This window comes from Coturnix japonica, chromosome 38 (genome assembly GCF_054131305.1).
Source record: "Coturnix japonica strain WE chromosome 38, WE-NBRP24, whole genome shotgun sequence".
NCBI lineage: Eukaryota > Metazoa > Chordata > Aves > Galliformes > Phasianidae > Coturnix > Coturnix japonica.
Genome location: NC_140700.1, coordinates 4,799,296 through 4,812,353, shown reverse-complemented (window position 1 = coordinate 4,812,353; position 13,058 = coordinate 4,799,296). Strand labels below are relative to the sequence as shown.

General features: G+C 47.3%; 1 protein-coding gene across 15 annotated transcripts; it reads left to right on the top strand.

Moving 5' to 3' along the window:
* The first annotated feature begins 32 nt into the window (after positions 1–32).
* DENND2C (DENN domain containing 2C) lies at positions 33–13,043 on the top strand. Of its 15 annotated transcripts, XM_085527208.1 has the most exons (20): positions 143–1,401; positions 3,132–3,227; positions 3,333–4,048; positions 4,174–4,322; positions 4,581–4,693; positions 5,071–5,238; positions 7,310–7,406; positions 7,573–7,617; positions 8,117–8,304; positions 8,467–8,576; positions 8,902–8,971; positions 9,327–9,404; positions 9,971–10,111; positions 10,480–10,628; positions 11,005–11,182; positions 11,518–11,559; positions 11,806–11,911; positions 11,999–12,238; positions 12,475–12,561; positions 12,894–13,043. In XM_085527208.1, exons 1-20 carry the CDS (start codon positions 1,378–1,380, stop codon positions 12,923–12,925), a joined length of 2,829 nt encoding a protein of 942 aa, XP_085383334.1. In that variant the 5' UTR covers positions 143–1,377; the 3' UTR covers positions 12,926–13,043. The 15 variants fall into 15 exon arrangements, 6 of the variants coding, with proteins under 6 accessions (XP_015740665.2, XP_085383335.1, XP_085383336.1 ...); XR_014938785.1 differs by lacking the exon at positions 143–1,401 and adding an exon at positions 33–91 and having other exon boundaries at positions 3,132–4,048; positions 10,404–10,628; XM_015885179.2 differs by lacking the exon at positions 143–1,401 and adding an exon at positions 53–91 and having other exon boundaries at positions 3,132–4,048.
* The last annotated feature ends 15 nt before the right edge of the window (positions 13,044–13,058 follow it).

Here is a 13,058-nt window from a genome sequence, read left to right as displayed (position 1 = left end):
ACTGCGGGGCGGGGAGGGGAAAGAAGGGGAGGGGAAGGGAGGGGAAAGGAGGGGAGGGGCTCAGCGTGCAACGGGAGCGGGACCGGGCGGGGTGAGAGCGGGCAGAGGCCGAGGGAGCACCGGGAGGGGGGTGCGGGAGGTTGGGGGGCGGTGGGACGGCGGAGCGGAGTCCTGTGCGGAGCAGCGGGGCGGGTCGGGATCTGTTCGAGGGCTGCACGGCTACAACCGGCACGGGGGGAGAGCAGCAGCCCCACCGCCTTGTGTGTCCGCAGCGCTGCCGGACCGCGGCACGGTCCTGAGGGCTCCGCGTCTCCGCACGGCGGAGCGGGATGGGGTGGGGACGGGGATGTGAGCCCCGGGAGGAGGGGATGGATGTCCCGGGAGGAGGGGATGGATGTCCCGGGAGGAGGGGATGGATGTCCGCCGCTGCACCGCGCTGCACCACGAGCCGCCGTGACTCCCTTTGCGGACCGCTCCGTCGGGGAACGTTCGCGATATATCCGCGCTCTGTCGTTGCGCTGAGGACGCTGCCAGCCCCGCAGGATCCCGCATACAGCCGTGCCCGTCCAGCAGCGTTACTCCCTATCGTGCTCAGCCCTGTCCCTGCAGGCAGCACAGGGGGATTGCCCGCTGTCTGAGCGCACAGACAATACAGTGTGTGCTGGGGGAGGGAGTGGTGGGCAAAGAAACAGACCCTGAAAGGTTCGTAGGCAGGATGTCCCAAAAAGTGTGTCTGTGGCTGCAGGTTGTGGATTGCAAGTGCAGAGTGTGTCTGAGGAGCTCAGGAAGTGGAACTGCATCCCTTTGGGAAGAGTCAGTCCAAGTCTTGTCCCTGCAAAAGCTGTAGGACCTACAGTTCCCACTGAACGTTTCCCCTTGTAGTTCTGCCATTGTCTCTATAGGCAGGTATCAGGTCTGATAGGACTCCGTTCCACATCGTGAAGCAGAAGCTTTGAATGAGTTAATCATCAGTTGCTTTGGATGGAGATGGAAGTGACTAAGCACACCGCATTCCTGAAGCATTACTTGTTTTGATATAAAATCTTGTTTGGTGCTGCCCGTGTCTCTCAGCTGTCTGAATGACACAGTTTTGTTCAGAAAAGGTTCAGGTCTGTTCTGGAGCTGAACACAATGAGGGTAGCTGAAAGCTCTAGGAGCCCTTCCTGCTGCATTGGCCGTCCCTTCATCCTTCCAGCACAGCTTCCCTAGCCTTCCCGAGACCAGAAGCTGCCTTGTATTGGGCTACCAACACGGGAGGCTTATTGGCAAGGAGTTCTGTCATTTCTTAGTTGTCTTAGAACCACGTGGCTCGTAAAAGGAGCAAAAGATTGCTTCAGAACTGCATGGGCTTGGCAGGTCATTGATTTGCTTGTTCTCATGCCTGTTGTACAGCAGGATAAGGTAAGGTGGTGTGCTGGTGTCTTTGCTTAGCTGTGTATTAAGGAAACTGAGCTGTCTGGAGACTGCATAGGAATTGCTTAGCATGCTCCCTGCCTTTCGGAATTGGAAGAGGACTAAGAGCTGCCTGTCATGTGTTGTGAACGTGCCTCATTCGTCTGCTTTGGATAAACTTGTTTTGTCCCTCTTGGTTCCGTGCTGTCTCTCTCATGGGGAGAAATGCATGCTATTTCTGCCATGCTTTGCTCATGGCCATTGCTATCAGTGAGTTAATTCAGTATTTTTGGCTATGCTATGCAGCTGTAAGAACTAAAGCTGTGGTGCCTGACTCAGGTGAGCTCTGCCTGCCGTGTGTCTCTAAGCAATGTGTTGCCCTCTCAGGCCGTGTCTGGGGCTATCTGGCATGGGTCAGACCATTCCAGACTCCTCTTTCTTTATTAAATATCAGCCTGTACCGCTGGCTCATGTAATGAGTTTAGATTGAATGCCTGTATGCTGATAGCAGCCAGCTGCCTGGCAAGCCTGTGCAGGTGAAGAGCTGCATTCTTCTCCTTGGAGGATGGGGTGGTGGAGCAGCATTTAGCAGGAGAGCGTGCAGTGCTTTGAACTTGTGTTCTGTTGCTTTCATTTAAGATGAGCCAGGAGCCATGTGTTTCTACCTGTACATGCTAATGCAGAGATCAGCGACATACCTTGGGTAGACCTTTGCTGTTGCACTCAGTAATGTGGCTTCTGAAGTGGCTGAAGGGAGGCTGTTTCCCATCTCTCCTGGTCTGGCTTTTCCCATGCATGATGTCTAGCCTGTGCTTTAGGTCCTTGGGAGCAGCCCAGAGCACCATTTTTCTCATATTCCAGTGGCGCAGGGAAGAGGAAAGTTGCTTTGCTGCCTCCTAATCAGGGCTGTGCAGACAGGGATTGCGGAAGGATGGATCTGCTGTGGCTCAGGATGTTTTAGAAACAATGCTCTATTTATAGGAGAGGGCAAAGGCCTGGGGCTGCCTGTGAGCAGCAGAGGAGCAGCCTGCTCTGGGGTCTCACCATGGGGTGTGGTAGCACAGCAGTACCCCGGGCAAAGGAATCAGGAGCGATGGGACTGTAGGTGTGGTTTCCGTTTTGTTAACAGTTGTGTGTCATTCTTAGACTTGTTCTGTTCTTTTCCTGCCCCCATGTGATGGGATCGGTATATATATAGACTAAGTTTAGCCCATTCATTAATCATAGAACCACAGAATGGTGGAGTTGGAAGGGACGTCAGAGCCCCCCAAACCCCAATCCACCATGGGTTGGTTCCCTTCCACCAGCTCATGCTGCCCAAGGCATCATCCAGCTGTGAGCTCCTCCAGGTATGGGGCACCCACAGCTTCTGTGACAGGGTCTCACCACACTCTGAGTTTCCTCCTCACATCTAACCTAAATCTCTCTGCTAGCCACTGCCCTCCAGTTTCTCTGCTGGCAAAGGTAGATCAGGTATTAACACGCAGAACATCAAACAAGTTCTCACTTGTGCTGTTGAACTCTTCTCCAGTCAACACAGCCATGTGAATCTGCCTGTGTTTAGCAGTAGCCATCCTGCTATTGCTGACTCTGTTGAAGTAGATGTGGTTCTCTGTCAATAGAGCTGGCACGGTCAATAGAGCTCCATGGAGATGTGCTGCTGCAGCAGTTGACTGTGGGCTGCTGTTCTTCATCAGTTGCCAAAGTGCAGCTGATAGTTCACTTTTTTATGTCCTCAGGTTGCACTAGGAGGCAGTTCTTGCAGGACCCAGCAGCTCTTGGATGCCCCTGGATGCTTTGGAGTCTCGTGCCAGCTTGATGCATGCAAGACACAGGTGAAACTGGGCAGAACTGGAGATGGGGTGTTTGTAAGCACGGTGGCACTTGCCATGCACCCAACAGAGACAGGTGACAGTAGCTTCTCCCGCTCTGCTGTGCAGACCCTCTCTCGGAGCCACTGCCGCAACATCAAACAAAAGATCTCCCAGTGGGAAGGGAGAACACAAGGGTGCTCCAGCAAGGAGAAACAGCAGCTGAATGATTTTGGAGTAAAATATGATCCAGGCTGTGATGTTCTGTCCAAAGTGAAGCCTGAAGATACAGAGAAGGGCAGAAAGGCTGGGACTAAAGATCCAAAGAACTTGGGTTTGGACTTCAGGGAAAATGCAGGGAGCTGCTTGCATACTGCTGACCTCAAGTCCTGTGTGTGCAGCCATGCTTCCCAAGCCAAGGAGAATGGAAAATGGCAAGCAGGCATCCCGGACCCAGGGGAGGCACTGCCCCCAGGCAACTTGTACACTTTGCAAGGGCTATGGAGGAAAGTAGATCCTAGCACAGCCCTGCCAGTTCCTGTGGACCTTCAGAAGAAGTTGGGGAGCTGTGGCTTCACAGAAAGAGAGTGGAAAGCCAAAGGAGTGGAACTGTTCTGTGGGGTGGAGAGGAATGTGAAAAACTCTTACTTGGAGGCTGTGGAGCAAGAGGAGAAGTTGGCTGCTGTCCCGCCACCCAAACCCCGTAGGACTTTCCGCTATCATGCAGAAAACTGTGCCAGCAGCTGCAGCGATGCCAGTGCTACCAAGGGAGCTCCCCTGGAAGAGAAACATGGAGGAGACCTGGGTTCATTCTCCAGCAGGAGGATCCGAGGAAGAATCCAGAGGTATGTTGATCCATGTACATGATGGCCCCAATGGGGACCAAAGTCTGTGTGAACTGGAGACTACAACATAATGGTCTTTGTACATGACATTGTCTTTAGATGATGTTATACTGGTTTTCCTCTAGGAAATCCTTTGAGTTTGAGGACATCCAGGGCTTCCGCAACTGGATGTCTGCCACCAGGTCCCATAAACTTCGAGAAGAAACAAATGGCACCGCAGGACCCAGGCTCATCTACACACAGTCAGAAGACAACATCTACGAGGACATTATCTGTATGTGCTTGTGCATCTTGGGGATTCACTCAAGTTGTTTAGGGGTAGCTAAACTGCTGGGGAGGGAGGAATGAAGATGAGAATGTCCAGCTCTGTGACTTCTATGATCTTCCCCATCTGGGTTCCTTGACTCTGTTCAACCTTGGCAGGCAACTGCACAAACTTTCCTTGCTCATTATCCTTGCAAGCATTCAGAACTTGAACTGTAAATCTTCTCTGTGACTCTTCTGTAAATCCCCCATTCAATGCTTGTTCCAGGTCCTGCAAAAGAGAACCCCTATGAAGATATCAGAGTGCTGCCTTTACCACTTTGGAAGGTCCCATCTGTTTGGAAATTACCACCTTCCCAGAGCAGTAATAGAGCTCCAAAGGTAGGGTGAGGAGTTTAAACCATTATGTGTTTATGAAGAGTCATCTTTACAAGGGCCCTGTTTTTTGTTCCTCTTCTACACTGGTTTGTCAGTGCTATATCACTAGTTTTCCTTTTATTTTTATTGCTTGTTATATATGTAAGTGGTAATAAACAGCCATGGCTGTGACAGTTCATAAAGCTATTAAGGAACAAAAAAATAAAATCAAGTGTGCTTAGATAAGATACTTGAATGTACCAGATGGGGGTGGGAGAGAAGACTTTGGTGAGCAGGAAATTGGAGGAAATTTATCAGTTGTAATCTGACTTTTTTGACTCTGAACTTGGACCAAAGCTTTATCCCATGCTTAAAGCATCCATTCTGATTCTATTTTCTAGCTTCCTCCAAAACCTTCCTTCCTCGGTCGCAAGACTTTTGAGCTAAAGCCTTCCCCGACAAGTTTGCAAGGGAAAATCGTGAAGGACACGACCTTGCCTGTCACACTGACCGACTGGAAGCTGTTCCGAGCAGTGGAGGCTTCTAGCAGGAGAAAGAACTTGCCCTGGGTGAGATTTAAGCATGAAACGTTTCTTCTTGCTTGGTATTTCAACCTTGCTTCTTTGTCCAGCACCTCTAAGTGCTTCATATGTCTGGCAAGTAAATGTTGCTTAGCACTGCTCTGTGTGCGGACAAATGATTCTCTTGAGCCATTTTCCTCTAAGGAATAGAGCAGGTATTGGAAGACTGAAGAACAGAGAGCCAGTTCTGGGTGGGCCAGTGGTAGTTTTGTTGATGAATAATCTGCAAATGGGGTAATAGGTCAAATGGATGGCAGTTCTATCTGTGGATACCAGCTGTTCCTGGTGCTTTGTCAGCGAAGCCTTGTTACATGAAGTATGATGATGTTTTGTGCTGAATGCAATACAGGAAGGCAAGGAAACTCTTTGTAAGCTAAAGGGTCAGCCCCGCACTGTTCTGTTTGTGCATATGTTTCTCCTGGGGATTTCTTAGGCTGAGCCCTGTGTTCTCACTGCAGGGACTGAGCTGTTAGGTGGCTGACAGCATGAGACCTGTAATTAATTTTTGCACTAGAGGATTCATTCTGATTCTCATTTGACATGCTCAGAAACTTTCTAGATGCTGGTATTAGTTAACACTGTGAAGCATGTGCTATAGGACAGCTGCAGCTACCACTGTGTGCTGTATGTGTGGCAGGACTCCAGTTCCAGTTGCATTAGTGACAACAACTTACTTTCGCTGTGATAAAATCATTTAACTTCTGCAGATCATTATTTCTTCAGCACTTTGAGCAACTTGCAGAGGACTTTGAGGTGTAATTGGACTGCAAATAGCTGCAAAATGCTTTTCACATGTTAAAGTGTTTTGGAATAACAAGGAACATTTGAATATGCTTTTGTGTTCTTTTTTAAACAAACTACAGGCTTGGAAAGTTGTTACTGGAAAGACTGTAAGAATGCTGTGATGGGGAATATCTTTCTTTTGGAGGAGGAAAGTACAACATTCCCTAAAGCAAACCTACTCCAAAAATCTGGTAACAATTTTCCTGCAGGAAGCACATTGCTCCTGGGGAATTGAGCCAAGATTACTCAAGAGATTGAGAAAAGGATTTTAGTCTAAGAAGAAAAAACGTTATTGCTCAAGAAACACATAAAGAAGCCTTAAACACACCCAGTATCTTCCACTGGTGACTCAACTGTGCAAAAACGAGAACAGAAATTGAAAAGTTCTCAATAATGCTGGATGGTAGAGGGAAAAGAAGGCAGATTTTGCAGGGGAAGCACCACCTCCTGAGGTCTGTTTTCTTCCTTTCAGCTTCATTTTAGGAAGACATGTTAGTCTAAAGCAGAACACCAGGAGACAACATGTATGAGGGCATTGGAAAAGGAGAAGAGCTAATTATAGTTTGCTGAACTGGGGATAAAGGCTCGAGCTGAAAAACAGGTTCTCTTTCTGAGTATGTTCCCTTTTATACAGTTTTTGTGGTGACAAATGGCTGGGTACACCCTGCTGCATCCAGTAGGAGCATTTAATGAATTCTTAACTGGAGACAAGAATGAACTTGATCTGCTGTTTGCATTTAAAGTAAATCCTTCACAGTGAAGTGATAGCAGTCTTTGACATGCAGAATCAAGGAGCTGCCTGCAGCCTTGTATACCTGGCAGATGAGGACAGGAGTCCAGAGGGGCTATGAAAGAAGTTGGATACTTGAGAGCATGTGGAGTTCAGAGTCCTTCATGCTAGAGGGTTTATGAGATACTCTTGCGAGGGTCTTTGCAATAGAAGATTGAGATCTGATGCCATCCAGTTTGCCACTTCTGCTGTCTATTTTGTAAGCAAAATATAACTTACACAATGCACATGTGGTTTAGTGTCAACTTCAGGCTGTGCTAATGGTAAGCTCTCTCTTGCAGCAGAAACAATGCTCATTCGTTATGCAATGAACTGTGCTAAAAGTGTTCTAGCAAGCAGTCTCTGAGCCAGGCTCCCTGGCAGGGATTCAGCAGCTTTTCCCAAGTGTTGTGGTGCTGGCTGACAGCTGTTGGGCTGTATTCCTCTTGGCACCTGGACCCTTTTCTGGACCCCTTTACTAATCTCTGGTTCTGCTTTGGATTTCAGATGGTGCTAAAAATACAGGAGATCTTTGTTTCTAAGCGTGGGAGGAAGAGGGTGAAATTGCTCAGTCCTGCTGGGAGAGAAGTGCCTCCTACAAAAGGTACAGAGCTCTCCAGCACTATTCTCTTTGATACAGAATTGTTGAGCAGGACAGATGAGCAGACCCGAGTGATCTGATGGGTCTAAAGTTCTCTCTCTTTCCCAGGTTAGGGTGTTGCCCATCTTCCTTCTGCATGGCTAACAAGTGAAAACTATGTGTGTTTCAGGTGAAACCAGTGGAAATGAAAGCGATACGGAAAACCAGCCAAAAAGTGAGTGAATCATTGGGGCTGGTTCTATCCCCACAGCACAACGCATTTGGCCATGATTCTAGCAGGATGGCCATGCTGACAGGTTGTGGCTTCTGCTAAGACAGAGAAAGGGCACATCCATGAGTTAGTGTGGCCAAGGTTAAGAGCTGCTGCAAATCAAGTTCTGTTTCATCTACTTCTGAGCCCTTCAGGTTTAAAGCCAATAATCTTCTAGTGAATAGCAATGGAAGGCATATGGAAGACATGGCAGGAGAATGCTAGTTATCAAGCAAAATAGATTTGCAGAATTGCTGCAAGGCAAGTACTCCTCTGTCTGAGAAGCTCTGAACTGACAAACAGAGCTAGGAGTCCAAGGCCCATAGCATGCAGCAGTTCTTATTAGTCGAATGCATTGACCCTTTTTCCCCTTAATGAAGGTGATGACAGTTTTTGTTCTGTGACTGATAGGTGTCTGGCAGTAACAGTCACAGGCTGGTTTTGGATTTGTTCCTTTCTTCAGGTCGACACAGGGGCCTGCTACTGGTGCAGTCAGCCTCCAAAAGGAACCCACACTACCAGACATTGGAAAGGGATTTAATAGAGCTCCAGGAGCAGCAGCTGTTTGAGCTGTTTGTGGTGGTGTCACTACAGAAGAAGGCATCTGAGATAAAATACACGCCACAAATCATACAGCAGTTTCCCAGCAAGGTAAGACCTTGAGAATGTGAGAATGCTTTCTCCCATACTCATTGATTAATTATCTGGTGGTTCAGCTCTTGGAATAACCAAGAAGATACTGTCCCCTGTTCTTTTAAATTCTGCAGCTGTGTACCACACTTCAGTTACTTTAAATGTATGTTACCTCTCCAGCCTGAACATCGCTTCAAACAGTCAAAGGATACTGAAGAGAGGCTAAAGGTCATTCCCAAATTCTGCTTTCCAGATCCCAAAGACTGGTTTCCTGCGTCAGACCTTAAAAGGTAAAGACTTGCTGTGTACAGATGTCTGAGGTGGGTCTGAAGTCTTAGGTATATACAAGTTCCTGGGAACTGCAGCCAAAGCAAGGAAAAATGGGAAAGGCTGAATCCCTAAGCCCTGTGAAGGGGGAAGGTGAGATATGGAGGTGGGCTCAGAGGTACTGCATCTGTCTGATCATCTTTATTATAAGTTTTTTGCTTGACTACTCATAACAGAGGGGCAGGATCAAAAGGATACCTTATAGATTGTGTGGAGCTCATTTTACTTTGTCAATCTCATCTGAACTGTGTGGTGAATTTAACTCTTGACTCTTCTTTGATTTCCCAGTGAAACATTTTCTTTCGTGTTGACGGGTGAGGATGGCAGCCGCTGGTTTGGATATTGCAAGAAGCTCCTGGTAAGCATCTGTGCATTGGGTGGAGTGTAAAGAACGCACTGTTAAATGCGCAATCAAATGCGGAATATGAATCAGCAGTAATTTGCCATGTGGGTTAGGTAGCTCCTGGGCTGCTGCTGCTGAGGTTACCAGTCATTTAATTGCATAAGAGAAGGAGCATGACGATGCCCAGCAATACAGTAAAGTGAGTTCTGGGTGTGAAAGCTCCTGGAGCTGGTTATTCCTCAGGAATCCCACAAGGCGGAAATGTAGAGGGAATTACAGCAGAAGGAATACTGTGAATCAGTCACATTGTGCATGTTAGTTTCGTTATTACATCCATGCTCTCAGCGTAACTGGTCCTGTTGCTTTTCAGCCAGAAGGGAAAGGGAAGCGCCTTCCTGAGGTGTACTGCATCGTCAGCCGCCTGGGCTGCTTCAACCTCTTCTCCAAGGTGAGATGGGAAACCCTATCACTTTATCTGTGATCTGACAGCCAGCAGGAAGTAACTGGATGTTTTTCTCCGGTCTAGAATTTTCTTAGCAGTTGTAGTCCATCAGTGTAGTGCTTCCTTGCCACTTCTGCACTTTGACAGGGCAAATAATTATATTAGGGCTGGGACTTATCAGCTGGTATACAGAAAATTCAGCAAATTATTGTCAGGAAGTGGCTTCTAATACTTGTTTATATTGATAGTGTACCTACATCCTCTTCTTCCATGACTTGGAAATGAAAAATCATTTATTTGGTGGGGAAGGGGGAAAGATCTCAGCTTGTTTCTCCTAGCACAGTACAGAGAAGAGATAAGGAGGTACTCCTGCAGGTACAGAGCAGCTATTGCAGAAGAGTACGGGCATTTGAGAGAAGCTCACACAAGAATCCCAGGGCAAGGAGGAAGGACAGCTGTGAGTCTGTGTTGGACCACTCAAGCGTAGCTATGGAATGGGACATAACGTAGGCTTGTATTTCTTCCAGCTTACCAGTACGGGGTGAACCAAAGTCTGATTTATTTCCTCGCAGATTTTAGATGAAGTGGAGAAGAGGCGAGAGATGTCCCCAGCCCTCGTCCACCCTTTTATGCGTAGCGTAATGGAGGCACCTTTCCCTGCTCCGGGACGCACTATTACTGTGAAGAGTTTCCTGCCAGGAGCAGGAAATGAGGTAACTGAATTCAGGGCTGGTTTTCCTGTGTTGACTGGTGTCTGTGGGGCACAGTGGAGCTTTGCAAGCTGTGCTGTAGAGTGATGCAGTCTGTAAGTCATTGATCTGATGGTAATTTCCAGACTGACTAGAGGTTGTCAGAGAAACCAGCTTCCCTTTGAACCACACAATAGAAGTGATTCATTGCTTTTTTTAAAGGAAGAGCTGGTTGAGAGTCTTTTGAGATGCTCTGAACTGGCCATCCAGGTGATGTGGGTTCAACCTGTGAGGATCCAACACTTCTGCTTTCCAGTCAGGTCCTCCCTCATCCAGCCTAATTCTGTGCTCTGGCTGTTCCATCCAGCACTCTACGTCTCTGCTGTTCCCAGGTTATGAAACTCTGCCGTCCGTTGGATTCTCGACTTGAACATGTTGATTTCGAGTGCCTGTTCAGGTGCCTTAGTGTCTCTCACATGATACGGGTCTTTGCCTCTCTCCTGCTGGAAAGGAGAGTGATCTTTGTTGCTGACAATTTAAGGTAAAAAATGAGTCTGAGCGACCAGCTCTTTCTGAGGGATGTTGCTTTTTCTTCTGTATTTGGGCCTGTTTCATGTGCAAGCTTGTCTAACTTTCTGTAAATAATCAGATTTAAAAGCTTTTGGCAGACTCTCCACAAAACTTGTGCATGTTTAACATTTGGAGTGTGCTGCTTACCCAGGAGGAGGCAGAGGAATGTTTCCTTTACCTCTTTAGTCTGGGCTGATGCTGACTTCCTAAATGATTGCATGGGGCTTCTTCTGATGCATAAGCAACATACGTGAATTACATTTCCTCTGAGCATTTCTAACCTATGTCTGTAGCAGAACACTGAAAGAGACACTGACAATCCACTCTGTGCTTCTGTTACTTTTTAGCACCCTGTCTAAATGCGGCCATGCTGCAGTTGCAATACTTTATCCCTTCACTTGGCAACACACGTACATTCCAGTGCTACCAACTTCTATGATTGATATCGTGTGCTCTCCGACTCCATTCTTAATTGGCATTCTCTCCTGCTCATTACCACAGCTCCAAGACCTGCCTGTAGAAGAGGTGAGAACTGGGCAAAACACTGAAGAGGGATAATTGCAGTGGAATTAGGTTGAGTTCTTTGGAAGAATCTCTGTGGATTCTGTCTTAATGTAAAGCCTGAAAACTTTCTGAGACAGTTTTTAACTTGCAAGATACATGCCAGCACATTTCTTTGCCATCAAAGATAAATAATATTGTCTGTTCTTATAGACAGGCTGAAGTTACACAAAACTTGTGATTTGTGTTGTGTGACATCCCCTACCCCTGGGGACAAAAGAAATGTTATATATAAAGTTATAGTCCTTTTCCTTCTGCGTGGCAACATAGAGCTAATATTTTTGTCTGTATTTCCCCAGGTTCTGATTGTTGATCTTTGTGCTGACAAGTTTTTGCAAGAGGTGAGTGAAAGAGTGAGATTACAGCACGAGTTACTCTTGGTGGTGTTATATGCCAAGAATAGGCATCTACCAACGTAGGCAAGAAATCAGTTAAACCTCGTTTATATCTGTAGGCTGAAGAAATATCTTGCATTCCTTTTTCATCACTAGATAAGGGAACAGATTAGTTGCAAGGCTGAGGTTTCTCATCAGTTTCTGTTGAATATGTGTGACGCAAAAAGCTTTCATGGTCACTTTTCTGTTCAGGTATCAGATGAAGAAGAAATCCTGCCTCATAAACTCCAGGCTGCACTTGTCCAAATTTTGGAGGAGAGAAATGAAATCTTGTCACATGAGCAGAGCTGCCTACAAGGTACGTCTATGGAAAAGCATCTGGTGCTCTTCTTTTAGAAGACCCTCTCAATGATGACTCATATTAGAGGGACGTTTCTCCTCACAGGTGATGTCCCTCTTAACTCCCTGGTCTCTGAAGCTTTCGTGCACTTTTTTGTGGAGATCGTGGGTCACTATTCCCTGCACATGAACGTCACAGAGAAAGGAGAGCGGGTGTTCCAGCGGGAGCCATTCCGTAAATCCCACACGTCGCGCAACGTGCGCCATTTCCTGCACTTCTTCATGGAGACGCAGATGTTTGCAGGGTTCATACAGGATCGAGAGCTACGTAAGAGTGCTGTCAAAGGTGAGGCTTTCTTGTTTTACAAAATTCCACATCTCTCATATCTTTAACTCTTACAAAGCCTTTTTGCCCCAGCAGTATTTCCTATTGGCGTATGTTAATAGCTCCATGCCCTTCCAATTATTCAGTAATCTTATTAAGCAGAAGATGCCTCTGTCTCCTGCCTGGCTTCGGTCCTGTGGCCTTACACACACAATGTTAATGCCTGAGGATCTCATCCATCTCTTCTATCTCTTTAGGCCTTTTTGAGGTCCGTGCCTTGGAGTATTTGGAGAGCATCCCCGAGTCTGAGCCCACAGGGATGAACAGAATCCTTCGCACTCTCGGTAAAGAGACACCTTATTTATTTAGCTTATTTCCCTGCAGTATTTTGCTTTGTGCACACATGCTGCTTTCCTTTGCCTCTCCAAGGAGGCTGTGGGTGCCCCATTGCTGCAGGCATTCAGGGCCAGGCTGGATGTGGCTCTGGGCAGCCTGGGCTGCTGGTTGGTGACCCTGCATATAGCAGGGAGTTAGAACTAGATGCATTGTGGCCCTTTTTAACCTGTTTAACCCAGGCTGTTCTGTGGTTCTATGTGTGAAACTGTCATTCAGCATCCAAATGATGCGTCTCGAAGTCTTAACGTGCTTTTTTTCTTGTTGTTTTTCTTTTCTGTAGGAAGTAAGATGAGATTTCTCCAGAAGAAATGAACGTGGAGCCTCAATGAGGCGGGTTGACAACCAACCCCATCCCGGGGCCGGACTCATTGCTCCCTGTGCAGCTGAGGCGGCTCCGTGCCGCCATAACACGCCGCAGTGCCGCAACCAATCAGCGTGTCCTCTC

Excerpts from the sequence above, each read along its gene's own strand:
- DENND2C (XM_032449328.2), top strand. The coding sequence starts at position 1,378 with ATGCCTGTTGTACAGCAGGATAAG. Across the intron at positions 4,694-5,070 it reads GCAGTAATAGAGCTCCAAAG|CTTCCTCCAAAACCTTCCTT; the intron begins GTAGGGTGAGGA and ends TCTATTTTCTAG. Across the intron at positions 8,577-8,901 it reads CCTGCGTCAGACCTTAAAAG|TGAAACATTTTCTTTCGTGT; the intron begins GTAAAGACTTGC and ends TTGATTTCCCAG.